At 38.8% G+C, this 23,017-nt stretch overlaps 2 protein-coding genes across 3 annotated transcripts; both read left to right on the top strand.

Annotated features, from left to right (window-relative positions):
* Positions 1–18: 18 nt before the first annotated feature.
* On the top strand, positions 19–6,151 carry LOC147237920 (sperm microtubule associated protein 2-like). The gene is made up of 7 exons (XM_086156080.1): positions 19–513; positions 1,203–1,278; positions 1,348–1,409; positions 1,497–1,554; positions 3,862–3,988; positions 4,457–4,604; positions 5,362–6,151. The coding sequence occupies exons 1-7, from the start codon at positions 366–368 to the stop codon at positions 5,601–5,603; spliced, it is 861 nt and encodes a 286-aa protein (XP_086012206.1). The 5' UTR covers positions 19–365; the 3' UTR covers positions 5,604–6,151.
* Positions 6,152–8,003: 1,852 nt separating this feature from the next.
* LOC147237919 (interleukin-6 receptor subunit beta-like) lies at positions 8,004–22,692 on the top strand. Of its 2 annotated transcripts, XM_086156036.1 has the most exons (15): positions 8,004–8,149; positions 10,093–10,250; positions 10,775–10,943; positions 13,248–13,405; positions 13,499–13,656; positions 14,328–14,493; positions 15,133–15,215; positions 15,373–15,604; positions 16,250–16,432; positions 16,544–16,648; positions 17,198–17,350; positions 18,105–18,236; positions 18,357–18,450; positions 20,022–20,103; positions 21,205–22,692. In XM_086156036.1, exons 2-15 carry the CDS (start codon positions 10,166–10,168, stop codon positions 21,757–21,759), a joined length of 2,355 nt encoding a protein of 784 aa, XP_086012162.1. In that variant the 5' UTR covers positions 8,004–8,149; positions 10,093–10,165; the 3' UTR covers positions 21,760–22,692. The 2 variants fall into 2 exon arrangements, with proteins under 2 accessions (XP_086012162.1, XP_086012171.1); XM_086156045.1 differs by lacking the exons at positions 8,004–8,149; positions 10,093–10,250; positions 10,775–10,943 and having other exon boundaries at positions 13,274–13,409.
* The last annotated feature ends 325 nt before the right edge of the window (positions 22,693–23,017 follow it).

Here is a 23,017-nt window from a genome sequence, read left to right as displayed (position 1 = left end):
TTAAAATATTTTTAGATATCTTTATTTATCTTCTATTCTAGTTCCACCTCATAAGGATGAACAAATGCTCAATTGACATATGTAATAAAAGGTGAGTTTATTCACCTCCCTTGTTTAAGTGAAACATGTTTAATTACAATGTAAACAAAAGATGATGATCTAACTAAGCTTCAATTTTCAGTCTGTACAAAAAATACAAATTTCTTGCTGTCTTCCTATTATACTCTCTTTCAGAAGTGATTTGTTAATTTTTCTCAGCAAGTTCCTTCATGCTTATAGTTGTTTTTTGAAACATCTACGAGCATGAAGAAACAGTTTTTTGCTGTTTCAGCCCCAGATATTGCTTATCAGAAGGAATATGAGAAATGGTCATTCCTGTGCTGCGGGAAAGCAGAGCGGATTATCTGGACATCTTGAATACAAATGAACTCTGGGACATTCTAACCCCAGCTATGTTACATGATACCTGGGCAACGACCAGGCGTCCACATCCCCAGGACAGCACAGAGAAAGGTAAACAAATGTGATCTTGAATTGAACATTAAGGCTTGTTAATGTATACCAGGACAGAATTTAATGTCCTTTTGGCTTCACCAGGAAGTACTGTAGTTTGTGGACGAATTAAAATATTCAATGTGAAGATACACTGCGATTCCATATTTAGGTTAAGGGCCTGGAGAAGTAGAATACTGTGTTAAGATCAAAACAGATTAAATTAAAAGCCTTCAGATGTGACCCATTAGAGCCCTCATTCTTGAGTAAGCTAACAAAAATAGGACTGGATTTTTTTCTATATTTGTTAAAGAATAAAAAAACAACTTTCAGTTTTCATTTTCCTTAAATTTGTTGAAATTTACTAACATGGTAATGATATATGTTAAGTGGCATGAAGTAACTACAAATTGTACAAATTGTTAGCGAAAAAACAAGATGTTATGTAACGGTAGGATTAAAACATGAAACTAGTAACATTTAAAATGCATCATTTAAATGCACGTATTTGTGTGTTGCTCTTCATTCATAATTTTCATCATCTACATGCGATAGATGCAGTAGCCTGTATGGGACATAGGATCAGTGAAAATCAATTTAGTTCGCTCACAAAATGTAAATAATGTTAAAAACTGAAATTTAAACCCTCCAGAAATACAGTATTTGGTATCTGCTGCTGTTTCAGTGAGGGAATTTTGTTCTTTCATCAGCCTTAACGGTCACCATGACGACACGAACACAGCAGCTTGCTCAGCCCAAACCCAACCCACTCCGCTATCCAGCCCGGTGAGCCAGACTGAGCCCTTCTGGCTGCTCGGCTTTCTGCTACCTCTGACTCAGTTTCTTGTTTTCCAGTCGCTCTGTTCACTGTCTGGACAAGCTGCCGCCACGGAGGACAGGATCCACCACGGAGATCAGTGTGTTTCTTAAGCACTTTTCACTGCATTGGCCTCTTCATTACTGCCTTTATTTAGCTGCCATCATTTTTATTTTTGTCTTGACAGAGTTAACTCCTCGCTGGTCAGACCTGTGTACAAGTAAAAGGTTCAGTCCTCAAATCATGTAAATATAACCATTTACACAACTGTCTTCTGTTTTTTTTGGTGCTTTTAGCTCTGCTGTCTAAGTAAAAACGAAACACATTACGCCTATTTAGATCCTTTTATACACAAGGAGTCAAAACTTTAGGGCCTTGACAAGGGTTAAGGACAAAATCTCCGGTAAGGCGATCATTTCTTATATTCCTCAAGTTCCCTGTTTTGGGAAACAATTAAAATAGTTGTGTATGCTATCTAACAACAAAACAGTGAAATTGCAATGGCAAAGATTTTGAGAAAAAATAATCATATAAAATCTAGATCCTTGCCTTTGCAATTTTGCAATTTTTGTTAAATATCATGAGTAATATTTTTTTCTGTTTTTTCTTTCGGCTGTTCCCCTCAGGGTTCGCCGCAGCGAATCAGCGTCATCCATCTAACCCTTTGCTCTGGATGTGATAAAAGGGTATCAGCATGAATTAAAGGAAAGGTGTAGAAGACGGTGGTGAGACAGGCGGTGCTGTATGATTTAGAGACAAGGAGGAAAAGACAGGAGGCAGCGCTATAGGGAGCAGAGATCAAAATGTTGGGGTTCTCTTTGGGAGTGAGACGGTTGGATAGGATCAGGAGTGCTTCCATCATAGGGACAACACATGTCAGATGGTCTGGAGATAAAGTCAGACTGAGATGATTTGGATATGTGCGGAGGAGAGATAGGGAATATTTGTGTAGAAGAACACTGAGGCTTTAACTCCCAGACAGGCGGACTGCAGTCCTGCAGATATCAGTAGAAGATGGATAGATGGTTTAAGATAAGATAAGATATTCTTTATTGATCTCCATAAGGGATTTTTTTTTTTGTCACAGCAGTGCAACAATGACAGTATCAATAAATATGGGTATAAATACAAATAGAGAGAATTAAAAGGGAGAAAAAGATATCCACAAATAAAAAGACAGAAGAGTGAACAACAACAGCAATGATAAGAGCAGACAACAGACAGGAGAGGAAAAAAAAGGCAGCAAGGGTGAGAAAACACAACCAAAACCGACAGCAATAAGAATATAAACAGAGTGACAATAGCAGTGATGAAAATAAACAGGATATGAATGGACTGAGACCAACAAGGATAAAATAAGACAACGGAGTAAGGGCATGACATGTATGTTTGAGTGAGGTAGTGAGATTGTGCATCTCCACAGATGCATCTCCAGCCGGTCAGAGTTGTGTGTTGTCCAGACTGCTGTTATACAGTCTCACAGTATCACAGTTTATCAGTCATAACAATGTATCAGGAGGTTTAGGGAGATGTAACTGCTACCAGCTGTTCCCTCAGCGCTTACTGACAATTAATCTTCATTAAACAATCAATAACTATCTTAAGTGAAAAGACTATATATTGTGTTGAGGTGTTTTGACAGCGCTGAAATCTCACCCTCCTCCAGTCTTGAATTTAACCGCAGCCTTTTATTTTGCAATGTCTAATATTGAACTGTTTTCTTTGACTTTCTTTTAGGGCATATGGGAGTGTTAGAACATGTCATATGCTCACAGAGTGGCACAATAAATGGGCTTAGGAAAATTGGATTAAGAATTGGAAAATGGATTTTGAACTTGGCACTCTGCTTCAAATGTATTTTTGGGGGGATCTAAAGAAAGATTGTCAAATCGAAAACGAATTACTGCTCAGTGGTGAAATTTTTAAATGCTTTATCCGCAGTGACTGAACCTCTTGAGAATGGTTCACCCACACTGAACTCTTCAATGTCAAGCATTCTTGAAACCCCACTAAATTTTTGTTTTGTCTAGTTTTTAACTATTGATTGTACTTATCCTGCACCCAAATTATTCATTTTGTCAAATTATAATGTTATGTGGATCAAACACGTAATGTGTTAGGAATCATCAACAGTGTCAAAACATGTCCGATTCAATGCCTACAGGGCATGAGTTTAGCTACAAAGGTTAGCCTGCTAATGAAGTAAATATAAAAGTATGAAGTCTGTCTTCTTCCTGGATTTGATTTAAATGCTGTATATCATAACAAGTATATACATAAATGCATTTTTTCCTTCCCTTCGAAATCAATTATTACTATTGGAGTAGATGCCTTTTGTTTTGCTTAAATCTTGACAGGACACTATTGTTTCTTTGTGCTTCCTCTGCATTTGGTTGTAAACTGATCACTTGGATGTTATAAACTGAAAACATTGATGTTGGGATTTCTCTCTTAATACATTTTACTTTTTATTGTTTTCACCCCAGCTTTCCTTCTATCAAAACATGTTTTTGAAGTTGACCATGTTTTCCTTTCAATTCCTTTTGACCCAGATGTTCTCCATTGCGAGATGTGATTCACTGGGCTCTTCTAGCCAAACCCTCTGACCATCTGTGTCGCCTTGCTCAGCCACGGCGCCCTGCAACTGGCTGGGAACCAGAGCGCCCACTTATTACTACGGTGAGAAATATATGTACTATTTCCTGAACAAGAGTTGTGTTTTTCTGGGTATCTTTGTGCATAATTAAACTAATCGTATCATTAAAGCATTGGATAAAATCATTTCACTTGGGATGATTTGCATGAATATCCTTCTATTGTCACACTTGGAGCATAAATAGAAACACAACACAACGCCTTCTATTGGTGCTGCTGCACAGATTTTTTGTCCACATGATTCATCCCTGTCATCGTAATTGGATACATGCTCTTAATTTTTAACATGCTCTTAGTTTTTAAATAAAATATACATGGTAAAATGGAGACATTGCAAAGTGTCTAATTTGCTAAAATACCATTTATGACAGCCCCACCATTACAGTAAGTTTACATTTTTTCAGTAATTTCTAAAAAGGTAGTTATACGCCTGATATGAGTCATTTTTATGTTTTTGTTTTTTTTTATCTATCACCTAATATGTGATTCCAGATGAGCAGAAAGACACAGATGGCACTTGCCACTCCACGTATTTGCCAACTTGCTTTACCTAAATCAAGAATGGTTGTTGGAGAACAGATATGTAACCCTGGGGCTGTGAGCCCTGCCAGGTCATCGGCTCGTGTAAAGCTGCTAGCCAGTAAGTCACCAATTGGCAGGTTTGTTTTATCTCGCTAGTAACATTTAGATAGATTAGATACCATTTCCATTCAGATTAGGAGCCTTTTAAAAACTCCTCCTTGAGATGGTGAAGGGTTATCGATTCATATGAGTCATGATGCACAGTATGGCAATCATAACTATTAACAAACTTACCATGTGTTATCGTGTTTTTATTTATTCCTTCTTTTCTAATCATGAAAAGAAGCAATGGACTTTGTTAATCCCAGAGGTAAAAGTGTTTAGCTGTCAACATGACAGGAAAGTACAATTAAGATGAGATCCATTTGTGCATTTCAAGTAACAAATGAGCCGCCATTTTAACATAAATGATTGCACATACTTGGAGACTCAGTGATTCAATGATGATATGATTTTGACTCAACGTCCATCCTGTAATTGTGACTGGGGATCCATGGAAAATCAGTTTGGTTTCACCTGGCATGAGTACACATGGATCCAGAGGGCGGCTGAGGATAGCATGATTATTGTCACAATTACATAACCTGCTCCCTCATCTACATGGCTCATGGCAAGCATTGACGTAAGTTATATTGGATTGCCAGGGGAAGCCAACAGCAGGACTGTATAACTGGTTTCTAGTGTTCACAAATTCATGTCAAGCACCTTTTTTAACCAAGCTGGCTTTTGAAATGCAAGAAAATCTCTGTTTTCGGACCAACAGCAGCATGAAATCTCTTGGAACGTCTTTTTAACTTTTTTTTTTTCTTTTTCAGTCCCAAAATGCGAACATCCCGAGTTCAAAGGAGAGCGCTCTGCGGTCTGGGCCGTCTCCAAAGCAGCCACAAAGCATGTTGCCAGCCAGAGGCTTCTGGAGCTGTCAACTCCCAAAGAGAGGAAGGCTCTATTTGAGGGATACAACCCATACATTATTAGCAGGGCGGCCCTCTCTGCAAGCCCCTCGCCTCGCATACAGCAGCTCTCTCTGCCGCTGCCTCGCAAAAGTATCTCGAAATAGGAGCGTTATTTCTTAGGGAGCCTTTTTGCTGCGATGAAGTAGAAAATGGACATTTGGTAGAGTCGCCTGACAATTTGTTCTCACTCTTCCCCCACTCGGAAGGATGCATCATCAGTGTTAGCAACAAGTCTGTAATCCTGAGGCATCCTCATACGACATCCTCATTCGACTCTTGTTCACAACGTCTGTGGTCATCCTCAGACGATTATATTTTGATTTTTTTAATAGAATTTTCCAGAGTTTCGTCTGCTTTCAGAGAATCCTGATTTAAATCTGTTTCGTTCAAGAAAGGGAAAACATCTACAGCTGATATCACACAATCCTCAGGTCACACCAAATGATAGCCAGATGGGTAAAGACTGCATGGGTGGCAGTGCACCATCATCATCCGTCTGATGATGGTGCACATTTTTTTACATCACAATTGAGATCTGAAAGGACAAAAACAACCATTTTGAGGGGCACAGAAGACAATACAGGATTTTCCCACTACATTTGGTCTTTTCCCCTCATCTGTCTGTTTTTTCCATGCCTGCAGCTTCAGTTACTTGTTTTCAGGCTCTACCAGACTTTTTAGAATGTGTGGGAATAAAAATGCAGTTTTTCCCTGAACTCAGCAGATTATAGGACAGGCGTCATTTCCTCCAGTAAAGGCAGATGAAATAGGTCCTTCTCTTCAAAGTTGTCTCCAGTTACAACATACAACTGCAAATTTAGTGTTGTGTAATTTTCTTCTGAGTAATGCACTGTAGTGCATTTGTCTGACAGTAAACATGAACTGGATTTGGCTAATCCCAGCGCCAAGACCAGTGGCCAAATGTTCACTGAATCACAAAATTACATTCAAACTGATTGTCACAGTACTCAGGCACTGAGTCTTTCAGTCAGTATTGCAGACCAGCTCGGGTAATCTTTGGTGGGTAGTCAGTGTTGATGAAATTCGTGTGTGTCATTCCCTCCCAGCTCAATATTCCAAGCACAGCTTTGAATTGAAAAGCGGCCAACCCCCTTTCAAAAGGGGGCGGCGTCAACTCGATATTAATGCCTATGGATGCCACTACAACTATTTTGGGACAGAGGTCACACAAGTATTATTTCATTCATATTTTTGACCATTATTTTTGTGTTTTCATTGTACAACCAACTCGTGGTACTGGTGAGGAATTTAGTTTCAGAAATCCAACAGACAAACTGAAAAGAAACAAAGCTCTATATTGTCTGTGGAGGTTCTGAATCATCCACGCCATGGTGAATTCTTGTCGTGGCAACTTGAATTTATTCACTTGAAGACGTGTCACCCCTCATCTGAGAGGCTTCTTCAGTTCTGTGCTCTATTTTTCACATTTATACTCGGTCGGCTTCCGCAGCGAAACAAAATATCAGTGTCAAAATAACCTACTTACCTGTTGTTACATGAATGCAATGATGAAAACTGACAAAGAAATGATCGTGACTCACTGCCCGGCTGGCTTAGTGAAACACGAAGCATTTAATGTTGCGCCGAGTATTTTCAAAATATTGTAGCGTTTTAATTAGGGAAACACCCGGGTAAAAAGACAAATCGTCTGTTTGATGAGCAATAGCTGTTTTTAGCCACAGCGACGCCACACAAGCCCGCAGCACAACTAACTGTTCCCGCTCAATTCCAGGTAAAAAACCCAGAATTTATTGCACCCCAAAACACACCCGAAAAATTCCCAGCAACCCTGAGACCACACAGAAAACAAGCATCAACATAAACCCCACTATTTGTGACTTTGCTAAAATCTCCTTTTTGACATCATATTTTTGCCTGTATTTGAAGAAGTGTAATATAGGAGGGTTCATAGTGCTTGAATCACTCATTTTTGAATCTTGCTTGTTTTCTGTTCTCAGGTGTTTCTCTTAGGCCAGTGACACTTCCTATGTCTTGCTACACAAACTAAAAAAACAAAGAAATGAATTAAGAGAAGCTGCTCTGCAACTGAAAACTTTCAGTGTGCAAGAGAACATTCCTTGTTTAAATAATTGCTTCTGCTGTTTTTTGATGACTGTTCTAACAGCAGATGTGCCTACATGTGCACATGAAATATCTTGTCTTCCTCAAGGAACATGTACTTCAAAGAACATGCTCTGAGATGGTGACCTTTCCAGTTTCACTTGTGGAATGAGATGTATTTTTTTTTAATTTTTATGTATTTTTATCTACCAGCTCCTTCCCTGATCACATTTACTCTTGTTGTCCAGTCATTTGGGAATCCCCCCCCCCCTCCTTTGCGCACCCGAATTCTTTCTCAACTCCTCCCTGAAAACCATACAACCCTCCTCCCTTTTCAGCCTCCACCCCTTGGTCCTCTGCTCCGCCTTCCGTGTCAATTTAAAGTTATACATGTTCTAGTAAAAAAAAAAAAAAAAAAAGGAAAAAAGAAATCTCTCTTTGTGTTTAGGTTTCCTGCGAGGTGAAGGAATGTACCCAGCGCTACACAGACACACAGACACACACCTGCTGGAGGCGGGTGGTTGACAGGAAGACTGGTGATCAATAGACGCGTTTATTGAACAGAAAGGTAAGTCACCCGATCGCCGTTCAAACCCTATCGATCCCTCTTTGATTTCCTGACAACGATCGATTGGATGGTTGTAGTGATGGGAAAATCGATTCTTGTGTTTTAGTCGAGTTCTTATACGTCACTCACCAAAGAGAATTTTCTTTTGCGTCATGTGAGTCCCTGAGTGGGCGTACATGCATTTGTGTGCGTCACACAGAAGCCTTTTCCTTTTTAAGAGTGAGAGAACAGCAATTCTTGGGAGAAAATGTTGCTTTTTTCTCCTATATTACCGTAAATATACAAGAACACTGCAAAAATACAACAAACCAAGAACTTACTGAGCAACAATGAAATATAACAACCAGGTGCACAATGGTGTGCAAACTTACCTCAATAATGATGCGAAGTTACATTCACGGTGAAAAAAAATGACATTGAGGAAAGATTCAAAGTGTGTTCAGTGTGGACACATGTTTCCCTGTACAATGACATTCTTCTTTTGCAGTCTGCAGTGCATTGAGATATTTTTTGATTATAAATACTAGTAGTGTAAACATAATTATAAAGATGAACAGTGTTGGTAGTGCAAATAAAACATAAGGGTGTAGCTCAAAACATATTATTTGTCGTTAGATAGTTGGAGTCTATCTTCAGAAGAGATGGTGGGAATTGCTAAAGATTAAAAAACGTATTAAGGATAAGGATATACTTAATTGATCCCAACAGGGGAAATTCTTTTGTCGAAGCAGCGTAACAGTTATAGTATAAGTAAATATGAAGATGAATAGAGAGACAAAGAATGTCTGAAGCGTTCCTATTATTTTTTATTATTATATAAACTTATTTATGTGATTGCCTTTGCGGGGCAAACAACATTTATGGTGAGTGGGGTGATTCTTTGGTTTCAGGGAGCGAATCCTCGTGGATTTCAACGCGGATTGAAACCCCTCTCTCCATTCTAGTGTGTTGGTATGAGCATGTTCGAACCCGTTCTTCAAAAAACAAATATTTGTTTGTATCCGTCTCGCATTTTCTTTGGTACTTTACCAAGCACCGCACCGAACGATGTCATAGAGATGATGAATTGTGACTCACAAGTTTCTTAAATGACTTCTGAGTTTTGAACAGTTTGTTTCGGACTTGCACATCATTGGATGTTCAAAGATCTATTTTTCCTGCTGCTCTTTTAACTTCATCTTTAAATCTTTGAGAAACTACGTCCGTTTGATTCTTTGTAGCTCTTTATCCTTATCCTTATCCTAATCCCTTCAACATAATTATTGAATGTTGTCTATTTTGACACTAAAAAAGATTTTTCATTTTTAATTCTACAACCGCAATAACTCACTGCAACCCCAGTGGGAATCATATGGGTTGGATGTCACTTGGCCTCACAGCACGACGGACCTTGATTTCGATTCTGACCTTTCTGTGTGGCGTTTGCATGTTCTCCCCGTGACTGCGTGGGTTTCCTCCAGGTTCTTCGCTTTCCTCCCACAGTCCAGTCACAGTTCTGTATTTTTTGTTTTTATTTCCGAGTCTTCTACACATTCATGGTACTTGACCTGTAAAAAACAAGAAGACAATCCTGAACCTTTGTGGCATTCATCGTCTGAGTCTGAAAGGTATAAAAAGGCCAGAAAGGCAAAAGATTTGCTAAGATCTGCAAATATTTGATACATTTTGGATTTTTAATGACATGAGTGTCTCTATCACATCAAGTTGGAGATGGTTCATGACAAGATTCTATGTTCTGTAGTATATTCTGTATTGAGTTTGAAATCAACCCGCAGTAGCACAAAGAATGCAGAGGGGTTGTGTGTAGATTCAACACTGGAAGAAGGGGAAGAAAAATACTTCAATGAATATGGGTTATATTTAAAGACAAAACACTTTGATTTCAGGGAAGTGAGGAAATGAAATGACTAAAATGATTGATTGCTTTTGTTTCATTGTTGCAGGATGGAAAGACAAACATCTTCACAGTTCCTCTGTGAGTTGCTTTACCGGTGATATCACCAATGAAAATCCCTGATGCGTGCAATTGCCAAATCATTGTTCATGGAGTTGAGTCTGCTCGTGCTGTGGACCTTTCTGCTGGGGCCCTTGCTTATCCAGGGTAACATGTCTTCACCTTTAAAAATCTTTGAATTATGGTAACTCACTGGTTTCATCAGCCTTATTTCAGCATCAGCTCTAAGCACATGCATAGAAAGGTGGATTTACCTAAATGTGTATGATATCGGTTAAGTGATAATCGGATTGATGTTTCCATGCAAACTAATTCTGACTGACTGATGGACATGCGTCTAAGTCATTTGCACAGTTGCAAAGGTGTGCATTGATTTTGATCTGGAAGCCCAAAAAGAAAATTACATATGTATGACTGTCAGACTAGGAGGAGATCCTACATTTTTAAAACAAACAGGTGAAATAGACACCCATCATGCATTATACTTTTTTTTCCCACTATTTATGGGGCTTAAATTCCAAACCAGATAGCGCCAAACATTTTCAGTATATTTGATAAAAGAGATTTTCAGTCTGTTTCTGTTTAATTTCCTAGAGTTTGAAAATTATCTGGCCATTACTGAATGATGAGTTTCAGTATATGCCGTTCATTAAGTCTCTCTCCGTCCTCAGCCTTGTTTCCAGCCACTATGGAAGCATCTTCCCATCCCAACCATGAAGCCCCTTATCTGACCGGATGCTTGTTCATCCAGGATGCCAATATTACCTGTAAATGGGAGCCTGGAAACATCCCCGCAACCCATTACACCTTGGAAATTTGGACGAAATCTGTATTCAACACGTGAGATATAAAAACTTTTGGCTTGGTATCAGATCATCCAGGCTTTTTTTTTTTTTAATTAATGTGCCTCTTTAATTGCTATCAAAGTGGCTCTGTTTTGTAAATGAAGAATTGGTTGTTCAAGTTGACATAATGGAATCCGAAAAAAAAAACACATGAAGACTCACCAGCAACATCTACTGACAGATTCTGTACTACCAAAACCCAGATAGTTGATAGTTTTATTCTATTCTTTTAGAAGTCAGCGAAACACACAAAGAAAACAATGTAACCAAAATTAAGTATGCTTTTCCTCTTGCCTTCAGAAAAGCACACTTTTCCATCTAGAACAGGGACTCTCAGACTCGCGGCCCGCAGGCTAATTGCGGCCCTCGCAACAATATTTTGTGGCCCTCTGCCTGAAATCAAATCTTTGTGTTTTAACAGTGGATTTTAAAAAAAGGGGCAAGGAAAAAAATGAAAAATTAACTTTGCAATATATTTTTGGCTTCAAAATTTGAAAACAAAATGATTTTCTGATGAAAAATTGTCTGGTGACATTGTTAAAACAATTTTTTCTTTTCTTATTTCTATAAAAACACAAAAACGATAGCAAAAAAAAACAGGCAAAATGAAAAAGATTGATTTAATAACCAGAATAGCCACCATTATCCTTGTAAACATTATACCTCCTCTTTTACATGCCACCAATCTATTTTCCAATAAATTCTAGTGGCAAATTTTCCCACAGTGACAAGATTTTCTCTTTTAACTCAATATTGTTAGGGTGTAATTTCATCAATTCTTTTTTATCATTCATTTTTAATATTAATTCGTTGTGTATCTTTTAGAGGAACAGTTCATTACATATAAAGATTTTTTTAATTAACCTGTTTACCACATTTACACTAAATAGAGGAAAAAATTGGACTTAGTGTTACTTCTAGGTAATGATTTTACTGGTCCGGACCCCTTGACATCAAATTAGGCCATATGTGTCCCCCGGACCAAATGAGTTTGACACCCCTGATCCAGATCATTTTATTGTGTGTCAACTTATTTGGGCAAGAAATTCAGCCTTTTTCAAAGCGCGATGCAGCTCTCCCATTATTGAGAGACAATTGCAACATGCCGGATAGTGCATATTAATCTTTTTTGAAGATCTCAAATATTTTCTGCTGAGTATCAGTTTGAAACAGGAAACCGATTTTAAGCAGCTGATACTACAAGTTGCACTTTTGATGCCCGCTTAGCTGAGAGCCCCTTCTTGTTTGCAGTTGTGATGGACAGGCTGACAGATGAGGTTAGACAGGAATCTCCATGGACCATGATGTTTGCAGATGACCTTGTGAGCTGTTGTGAGAGCAGGGAACAGGTTGAAAATCTAGAGAGGTGGATGTATGCACTGGAAAGGAGAGGAATGAAAGTTAGATGCCGCAAGACAGAATATATGGTAAGTCTCCGGGAGTGGAGATCAAAAAGTTGAAGGATTCCAGATACTTGGGGTCAACAGTCCAGAGCAACGGAGAGTGTGGAAAAGAGGTGAAGAGACGGGTCCAAGCAGGTTGGAATGGTTGGAGAAAAGTGTCAGGGATACTATGTGATAGAAGACTATAAGCCAGAGTGAAAGGAAAGGTGGGCAAGACAGTGGTGAGACCAGCAATGCTGTATGGACTAGAAACAGTTCCAACGACGAAAAGACAGGAGGCAGAACTAGAGGTCGCAGAGATGAAGATGCTGAGGTTTTCTTTGGGAGTGACCAGGATGGATAGGATCTGGAATGAATCTATCAGAAGAACAGCACATGTTAGATGTTTTGGAGAGAAGGTCAGAGAAGCCAGACTGAGATGGTTGGGTCATGTACAGAGGAGGGATAGAGAATATATTGGTATTATGAACATAGTGAGAGAGGATATGAAGGTAGTTGGTGTGAGAGAGAAGGATACAGAGAATAGGGTTAGATGGAGAAGGTTTATTCACTGTGGCGACCCCTGAAGGGAAAAGCTGAAAGGAGAAGAAGAAAGAAGTTCCCTGCAACCGTCATTGTCTAGGAAATGCTCCACTAACAACTGCTTCAATAAAGACACCCAAAGTTTGTGTTTAGGCGGCTATTTCTGTCTTATTGTTGGAAAGTGGAGTCAAAATAAAATCTCCCTGGATGGTGTTTGTGCAACACTACTGTATAGATTAATGTTAAAAGAAAGTTTGATACTTGAAGGCTGTTTTCACACTTTATAAAATATTCATGTTAACTTTGTCAACCTGTAATATAATCAGTTTTTATGAGTAAAACGGTTTTACACTTTTTTTTTATTTTGCATACAGAATAGTGCAGAATTGGACGAAAGTCACATCAAACACAAGCTACACGCTGGGAATGAACGGAACCGGACTGATGTTCACTTATTGCATCTCAGTAAAGGCACATGTCGGCAACCAGATCTTCCCATCCAAAACGCGATGTCAGAATGCAATTGATGAGAGTGAGTAGGTTGAATTTTTCTTACTCTGACATCTATTGTTACTTTTCCCCCCGGGTGTCTGTCTCACCTCTCATTTCTCCCTGTCTTTTTCAGCCCAGTTTTCTCCCGTGCCTTTGATTGATGTTGAACCAGTAAAAGGGAGACCATCGTGTCTGCTGCTGAGCTGGAGTTTTGATAACATGCCTTTGTCTAACTCTAGCATTGCTAATGGATTCCTGATTTCCCGAATGGAGTTTACAGCACAGCGTCAGGTCTGTCACTCCCGCACACACTGGAACTCATAACTGCTTACACGTTCAAGGTCTGAATCCATCTCGGGTGTGTGAACACCATCGACAGTTTGATACACTCACAAAATATTCAATCAAGGTCAAATGAAAAATTTCAGTCTGGCCATATTGAACCGCTGAGCCATAATGCATTTTAATTCATGTCTTGCAAATGTTCAGTTCACTTAGACTAAATATTCAACTGCGCTCATATATTTGGAAAATAATCTAGTAAACCTTAAGTCATTTTTTTGTGTGTGATAGTTTTCATGCATAGAAAAACATTGGTAACCCTTTCTTTCTTTTAGTTTTTTATTAAAGCCATTTTTAACAATGCAACTTTCACGAGGTGCATCTAAATTTGCAGTCATTGAGGTGTGGCAGTTGTGTAGTGTTACACTTCTAAAATCAGCACATCAAAAATATTAATTTAGCCATTCATAAATGTGAAATGTGGAATATCATATCATCTGAAAAAAAAAATTAAATTTATTTTGCTCCCTTAGACCAGATGACCACCCTCTTTGTGCTGATTCTCTTTTTCACCATTGCAGTCTTTAAAACAAAAAATAATGCTCATTCAGGATCATTTACATGGATCATTTGTGTCTTGAGGTTCAACTTCCCCTGAACTCTTTTTTTCTCCTGTGTAGCATCTTACTGAAATCGAGAATGTGAAAGTGACAAAAGAAACAGAGGAGATTTGTGTCTTCAAACCCGACACCATGTATAAAATTAGATTTCAACACCGCTTCAACGCGTCACAGAGCCCCTGGAGCCCGTGGAGCAATTTCAGAACTGGAAGGACAACTGAGGATGGTGAGTGGAAAAGGACTTTTAATTTGCAATTTAAAAAAAAAAAAAAAATTGTCCATTTTTAAAATCCTTAGTACAATCTTTCAGTTAAAGTCTCTGCACTACAGCCATCTTACGCACCCCAACATTTTTTAACATTTGTAATGAGTGGTCTGTATACATTAATAAAGGCGGGAATGTAAAAGCTAAAAAGTCCCACTCCATAGTTCCTCCCAAATACCCAGGTATAGACACGGTGCAAAACAGCCATAAACTGATCATAGATAGTTGACATGTGCCAAACTAAACACCTACAGTATGTGTTGTGAGAAAAAAATGTGAAGAATTTTTGAAATTGAAACACCTTCATGGGAGGAACAGATGTTCATTTTCAGAAGTCATGTTCCGGTAATATATTTAGAAACAATAATCTTGAGCATAATACTTTAAAAAATTGGGATCACATTTGCCAAGATTTTTCACGCGCATACAAATTTTGCTGGCATGTTCACCTCCTGTGTTGTCAAACGCAAGCTGTTAGTGACAAGATGTAGCTACATTTTATACTTCCATGATAATTACAATATAGTATCATGCCAATGTCTCTGTGATGGGATTTAGATCTGTTTGATCCTCTGACATGATCTCCTGTCTCTTAACCAGCTCCATCTGATCCACCAGCTTTCTGGAGACACTTGAAAGAGATTAATAAGACTGGCTGTCGACTTGTCACACTGCTTTGGAAGGTGTGTGTGTGTGCGTGTGTGCATGCCTAAAATATCCTCTGTGACTGTTTTTTTATGGTTTTCTGAAATACATAATTTTTAGTAGTGTTCATGCAACATCTTTATGTTCCCTTGTTTATTTTTTTTTCTTGCTTTCTCTTGCGGTGCCGCTGTGCAGCCATTGCCACACACTCGTGCTAATGGCAAAATTCTCTACTACAACGTTACATGTCGGACAGAAAGCTCTGAGATTGTGAAGGATCATGGGAGCTGCGGAGATTTAGGCCCTTCACAGATCTCCTGCAGCTTGATGCTTCCTGTTTTGAGATGCTCCTGCTCCCTGACGGCCTCCAACTCAGCAGGAACTTCTCCAAAAGCTGAAATATGGCTCCGTGCTGTTTCTGAGACAGGTACAACTTGACTTCTTCTTGTCCACGGACCATTATAATGCAGCCGTGTCTATTCTGCAGCAAATACTCAAAACATTCAATGAGCCCCGTGCAATCCATTGAGGTTTGTGTATTTACGTTTCTGCACAAATATACCTATATTTTGCTTTAACTTGCAGTAAAAAATAGAGGCTGGTCTTCTATCTCTTCTCAAAACAGTATACAGCAAGCTGCAGATCATCTAGGTATTTTGAATGTGATTTTCACAAGGGTCTTTTATTATGTCTTTCTTATTATGGTAATTTATTTAGAAACAATAAACTTGAGCATAATACATTGAAAAAATTGGGATCACATTAAAATACTTTAAGTTTCACCCACCTTTCTTCATCCATGATAAAACAAAACATGTTCCTTAGTCCACCTTTTTTTGAAATGTTTTTAAATGATAATAATTATTTCTTATTTTGGAACAATAAGCTCAGCCATTTCTTGAACACTAGGCAGTGAATCGATCAATGGGGGATGGGGAGTACCTTTGTGACCCTTTGTGACCCTTTGTGGGTGATCACCCTTTGTGATGCGAATGAGATGGGAATTTCATGCATGCATTGTTCTTTGTCTAAATTTCCTTAATCAACAATGCAATTGTCACCCTTTCCCCAGAGCCACCTCTTCTTCCAAAGTTCAGCGCATACCCGTTGAACAACAGCCACATCCGAGTTAACTGGACGTCAGCCGATCAGTCCGTCAGCGGCTATGTCGTGGAGTGGTTTGCTGTTGGAACTGACAACCACACTCTCCACTGGGAAAGACTCGATGAAGCCAGAAATGGGGCTAGCATCACAGGTAATTCATCACAGTTTTGAAGCATTTGGTGTGTCGTTGCGTACAGTTGTTTGTCATATAGTCAGTCAAACAAAAAATGACTCATATTTGAACCTCTTTGTTTTGCATCAGAGGGGATAAAGGCGTTCAAGCGCTACGCTGTGTCTCTCAGAGCGCTCTACGGCGAACAAGGAGCAGGGATGAAAACGACACTCTATATTTACACACGACAAGGAGGTACTTTATATTCTGTCCTATCTCGTCTAGAAAGAGACAAAACCAAGTGGCCTTCAATGACTGTTATATGGACAATCAAATTCAATTTATTTTGAACATTTCAATTTATTTTAAATTATAATCATAATAATATTGGCAGCTGTGGCTCAGTTGGTAGAGTGGTCATCTCTTCAATCAGAGGATAGCGCAAAAGACTTATTTTTAAAAAGTAAGAAAGGCGGGAAGAAAATAAATCCTTTCCCAGACTCTAAAAATGAACCTCCTGATGAGTAAAAGTTAATTTGACCTTGACAAAGCACCAATGTTTTTGATTAATAGAGAATAGGAATGCCCGTTCAAAGGGGAAAAAAATAACATAATAAACCCTGCCACATCTGGCAGTTCGAAGAAATGAGAAGTAGGGCTGATGAGTCACTCAGCAAGCACTTTCTTTTGAAAGAGAAGGCGCTGACTCCTCATTGCCCTCAGCAACCTCAGACAAGCTCAGACATCGCATGGCCATTCCGGTTTGTTCTTACTTGCCGTTTCTTAACGTTTCTGTATGTTTAGTGCCCACCATTGGTCCAAAGCCGATGGTGACGGTGGTATCAGCAAATGGATTGAAGCTTATCTGGGAACCGATTCCTGTGGAGGAGCTTCGAGGTTTCATAAGCAACTACACACTATACTACAGAAAGAACCATTTAGAAGGATTCGCCAAGAGTGAGTGATGAGACACATATTTGTGATAAACTCGTCATAAACAGAGGAAGGCCTCTTAACCAGTGAAAGTAAACAATTTCTTTGTTTACTTCAAGAAGCGCTGAGCTACTGAGCCAATTTATGTAGTCTGCTATCTTGAGGTCAAAGTTTGGCATGCCTGCTGTATCCTTTTAAACTTTTTGCTTTGCTTTTGTGTCCCTGCAAACCACCAACTTTTTTTTATGCAGGAGAGCTGCATAGATTTAATATAATTGACATTTACTCCTTTCTCTTGTCTTGAAATGTAGCAACATACATCAGTAATGTGTGATATTATTGTATTTTATTTGAGGCCCCTTATTAAATACTGTACGTGCATATACATATACACACGACATAGATCCAAAGAAATGATTAAGATACGATAATACTTAATATGAATGAAGTATTATCCTATCAATATTTCAAATAAAACAATGAAAATGAAAATATTGTTTAAAAAACAAAGTAAATGTAAACTTTTCGTTTTTAGTGATAGTAATACTAATGGTAATAGAATACTATCAGTCTTTCTTTTCTGTTTCATTTTCAGGTATTGAAAAACATATTTGTATGTGAAAGAAATGCCATCATTTTCTTTCCCTTATTTCCCGATCAATTCAAATTTTACCTATTCGCGTTAACTTAAAATATTCTACAGAGCAAAATAGATCCAAAAGCAGACATATTACAGTGTTCTCTTTCTTTGCTGTTTTTTTTTTTTTTCTTTACGTAGGCGTGTGCGTGCCCGGTAATGTCTCTGACTACTACTTAGATAATCTTTCGCCCGGAACCTATGAAATCTACATGAAAGCCAACACAATTGCCGGAGCCGGGCAAGCTGGAATACCCACCTCTGTTACATTAGGTGGAGTAATAACACACACGATCATCAAATCAAATCAAATCAAATCAAACAAACAAATGTTATATATGATTGTTGTGTTATATATTATGTAATTAAATGAAGTGTGTCCTGTGTTTGAAGTGTCTCACGAAGTCTCCATCATGCTGGGAGTCATCCTTTCCTTCTTGTTGATGTTTCTGGTGTTGGTGATGATTATTCTGCTGATGAACAGTCGGTGAGAAACACAGACACACACCGACGTGAAGAGTCATCTCACTTACAATAACCATAGTAAATTCAAACAGAAATTGAATGATTTTATTTTATTTTTGATTACAACCAATGACCGTTCATTGTGTGATGAACCAAAGTCCGGCAAAGGAGATATTTTTATCTCGTGCTCTCAAGTTCCAAAATGATACAGTCAAATGACATATTTTGGAAATAATAACATTTCCCGAGTGGATGACTATCCCGCTCCAAAAACCCATTCTCATTTTTGATTTTCAAAATATCAACCTGATAACATAATAATCTGTAGGATCTCAAAGGGAATTATAGGGGGGATGTTGGTGCATGCTTCAAGTAAAATGTAGCAAAATGCCATGAAATGTTGCTGAAACTGTTTTTATGATCAAAGGTAACAGGTTGATAAGCATAACTAGTTGAGGATAATCCAGCTGGGACAATGTGTAAACCTGTAAATAGTCAACCTACATATATTAGTGCTTATAATAAGCAATATTACCACTGTGATTGATTTCAGTTAAGAAGCATTTAATCAAGGAAAAGATGTGTTTTTCAGGTACCGCAGCATTTACCGCTTTTGCCTCACATTAATACGGCACTGAGTTTCGATTCGGACACGGAGCCTCTCTGTGTGGAGTTTGCATGTTCTTCCTGCGTCTCCTTGGGTTCCTTCCGGGTTCGCCGCCTTCCTCCCAAAGTCTAAAACATGCAGTCGGTTCACTGAAGACACCAAATTGCCCAGACACATGAATGAGAGGATGAATGGTTGTATGCATCTATATGATATGATATATGAATTTTATGATAAGATAGACTTTGTTAATTCTAGAATGCATTACAGGGTAGAAAAGTGTGCAAATAGTAATAATAGGAAAAATATGCAAATAAAAGTTATAGGAAAAAAAAAACAAAGATTATGTCCAATTATATAAAAGAAATGCCTTGTGCATGGAACAGTTACGGGTGTGGGAGGTGTGGATAGTAAAAATGAAATAATGATAATTTAGGTATCCCGGAGAATTGATTAGTATAGTAATTCTATGATGATGATGATAGGAAGAGCTGGAAAGAAATCTGTGAAGGACTGGTGAGCGGTCCAGGGTCTTGAACCCCAGCTGGGATAGAATCCAGCATCTCCCTACGTGGCCCTGACTGCAGCATAAGCGGTATAGATAATGAATATGTTTTTCACAAATACTTTCTTAAATTTTTCTGAAGCCTTTTTCTCACTTTGTTTTGGCGTAAAACCTTAGACAGTATTTTAACTAAATGACATTTTTATTTATCCCAATTGACGTCTCACCACAGAAGAACAAAACTTGAACAGATCTGTACATCTTAAGTAGTTCTTTTGTTTAATGTGAGGAGCCATCTGAATGAGCAAAAGGAATATGCTGAACAATAACATGAAACAGTTGAAGTGTAAGGAAACCATGATTTAAGGTTCATTTAACATTTTACTCTGCATTGACAGTTATAGGCAGTTTAACAGACTGGAACTCACTGTATTTCTCTTTTTGCAATTCCTTCACAAATAAAGTTTGCTTTTTCTTGTAGGTTGAAACAGAAGCTGTTCAAGAATGCTCCCAATCCTTCTGACAGCAGTCTAGCGCACTGGGCACCAAAACATTATTTGGAGGCAAGTTAACACTCCGGCTCTTTATACCATAAATGTTACACGTTTGAAAACGAAGAGTGTACTTGGAGTATCATGCATGTGGGAACGTGATATTAGATCATGCCAGACAAAATCAGGATTAAAAATTCAGTAAACCTCTGATGGAAAAAAGTGTGGACGGAAGGTTTATAGCGAAAAGTCAAACCAATAAAGTTCTTCTCACCTCCTCGACCAGAGGATTGTGACTGAGGCGTCTCTATGCATAAAAGTAACGTTATAAATTGTAAAGTCACGGTTGAAAGATTCAGGAGCAAGCACGTCTTTTAAGTACGCACTGAAAGTATGTTTCGGGTAAAATCGGAAGCATGCCCGATTTTTGCCTTGAGGTAAACGGTTCAAACATCTACAAGATGACCGTTGTTGTCCAGCAGGAGGAGTCAGGCAGGAAAACAAACCAGTAGAGGGCAGGAACACTCATAGAGTTGTCAAACTTTGCTCAACAAACTCAGGTTCGGCAGTCAAAGGTCATTCAAAACCGCAGAGCTTCATTTCAAACTTTCGCAGACACTGGACATTTTAAAGGCGTCAAAAACAAGCCGTAACGCAGGTAGTGCTTCTGCCAGATTATTCGTTAAAAATTGAAAACCTTTGGGATTCTGCTGTGTGGTGAAGCACAAGGTTTGTTTCATTAACAGCTGAGGCTTAAGCCAAAAGAACCCAATTATAGTTCTGCTTTTTTTTTTTTTGTTCATTTTTTTTTATATCGCCAGAATACGGAAATCCACTCATATAAATATTCTTTTGCCCACAAATGTTCAAAAATCCTACCCTTAAATCTATGAGAAGTAAAAAGATCCACAATGTATTCACCACTACTTTGCATTTGATTCTCTTATTTGTTTGTTTTAAAAAAGGAAAAACAATCAAGACAAAATCAGAAAGAAATTGCAAAAACAACACTAGCTGGAGCTTGGTTAAGGAAAATAAACAGCATACTAAGTAAAATGTTGTTGGAAACCATCATTTTGTCTTATCTTAAATTAGCTTGGTGCCACATGGAGTGATACAGCTTTTAAAAAATAGAAATGACATCATCTCAGTGTTTTCTTTTTCAACCCTCAGAATGTGGAACAACATGCAGTGCCAGAAATGCCCTATATCAACTCCTCTGAAGTGATTTTGCTTAGTTCAAATGAGCCTCAGAACTATGACCCAGATTCCGATGGCAGCCATGGGAGCGTCTGTCGACTCCAGGCATATTCCAGTCAGTGCTACTCTCCGGCTCCTGTCCTCGGGCCTAAGACGACTGAAAACATCACACGGAACGACAAAAATGACACCTGGAGCTCGTCCAGAAAAGCGACAGACTCCGACACTTGCCTGTTGTCGTGTCCGACCACCGACTCCAACGTCCTCTCGTCCCAAACTGCCACGTCTCTCACTCGACGCCCCTCACAGTCGCTGTCGTACAGCTTGCAGCAGAGCGCAGATGCTGGCAGCGACAGTTTGCATCTATCACCTTTGCAGGACACAGGATCTTTCATTCCTCCGACAGAACCCTTCCTGGTACACCAGCGTTTGCCTGTTACCCTCACTCACTTCAAAAATAGCTTTAATTCCCCATCCTCTAACTCTATTGAAGTAATTTCAGAATACCAGCTGGTTTCCAAAGATTGAAGCCTGACACCTTCTCACGACCCTCGCTCCCACTGCCTCTTTTTGAGGCTTTCTCAGTCTGACCTATGAACTGTGAGTGAATCATACCCTCCTAATCTATGATTCTTGTGACATACGGGCATCCTGCAGTTATTTTTTACTTTTGGAATCAGATGGGACCTGTATCGGGTCGTCGTAGCACTTCGGCCCACGTGATAACATTTGCTACCTCTGTGGACCAAACCCAATTGGAGTTTGAATATACAAAATTATATGGTTTGGGAAAATATTTTTTCTAAATAGGCATGAACTGATAGTGCTGTCTTCACTGTCCTGGCTAAAAAAATTTCACAACACCTCTTAATTTCAAATCCAGTTTACCGTGTGTCCAGGTTGTTTTGCTATGTTGACAGAGTTAGGAGGGCTCAAAAAGGCCAAAGCTACATTATAGCTTGATGATTGCATCTTCCAAGAAGTAGTAGGATTTACTCTGTGAGACAGTGGTTTACTAGCTCATTTGATATAGCAGGCGGAGTCAAGTTGTGCTTTCAAGCTTAGTGTTAATGTTAGTGCAATATCTTGAATACTGAGAAACGTGTATTTAAAACAAAATGTTCCATCAAATGTGATTGTGTTTAGAGAGTTTGTGCTTTGTTGAGAGGAGCCTTGAACTCTCCATCCCCAGGAGTTGTGATGCGCTGATCAACAGAGTTACTGAGCCACATAATTATAAAACAGGGTCAAAATCCTTCACATGACTGTTTCAGAACTTTGAGCTGGTGGTCGTCCGATCCAAAGTGTTGTGAGAAAAGGTCAGGTGTCTGATGTGGATTTGTCCCTCCCTCTCTTTCCCCTTGTACCTCTCAATATTTCATAACTGACACCCGGTAATATTCAAACCTTAGACTTTTTTTATGTGTAAATAGACAACTGATAAATAAAAAATATTTTATACATGGAAATTATTCATGAATGAGGAAGTGCGGTATGCATTGTCTGTTGCGTTATGGCGCCACTTTGCGGTGGGTCTTGGACCTGACACCATCATTACATTGTCTTGTCTGGCTGTATCAAGACAGAGTGTCCACCTTTAGCTGCACCAGTGATCTAAAAGCATTTCTTTCACAGATGCTGCTCAGTATTACCGTGATCCTTTCAGATGAGGTTATCGTTCCTTCGGGCACAGCTTGACATGTCTGATTAGATTAGAAAATGGATAATTTCACCATGTTCTGCACTTGGATAAAAATCTCAAGAATGCAGGGGATCAAGGTTTCAA

The sequence above is a fragment of the Fistularia commersonii genome, chromosome 1, assembly GCF_037954325.1.
Source record: "Fistularia commersonii isolate RoL2024-O1a breed Wild chromosome 1, RoL_Fcom_v1.0, whole genome shotgun sequence".
Classification (NCBI taxonomy): Eukaryota; Metazoa; Chordata; class Actinopteri; order Syngnathiformes; family Fistulariidae; genus Fistularia; species Fistularia commersonii.
Note: the sequence above shows the minus strand (reverse complement) of the source record. Positions and strands in the feature narration are given on the sequence as shown.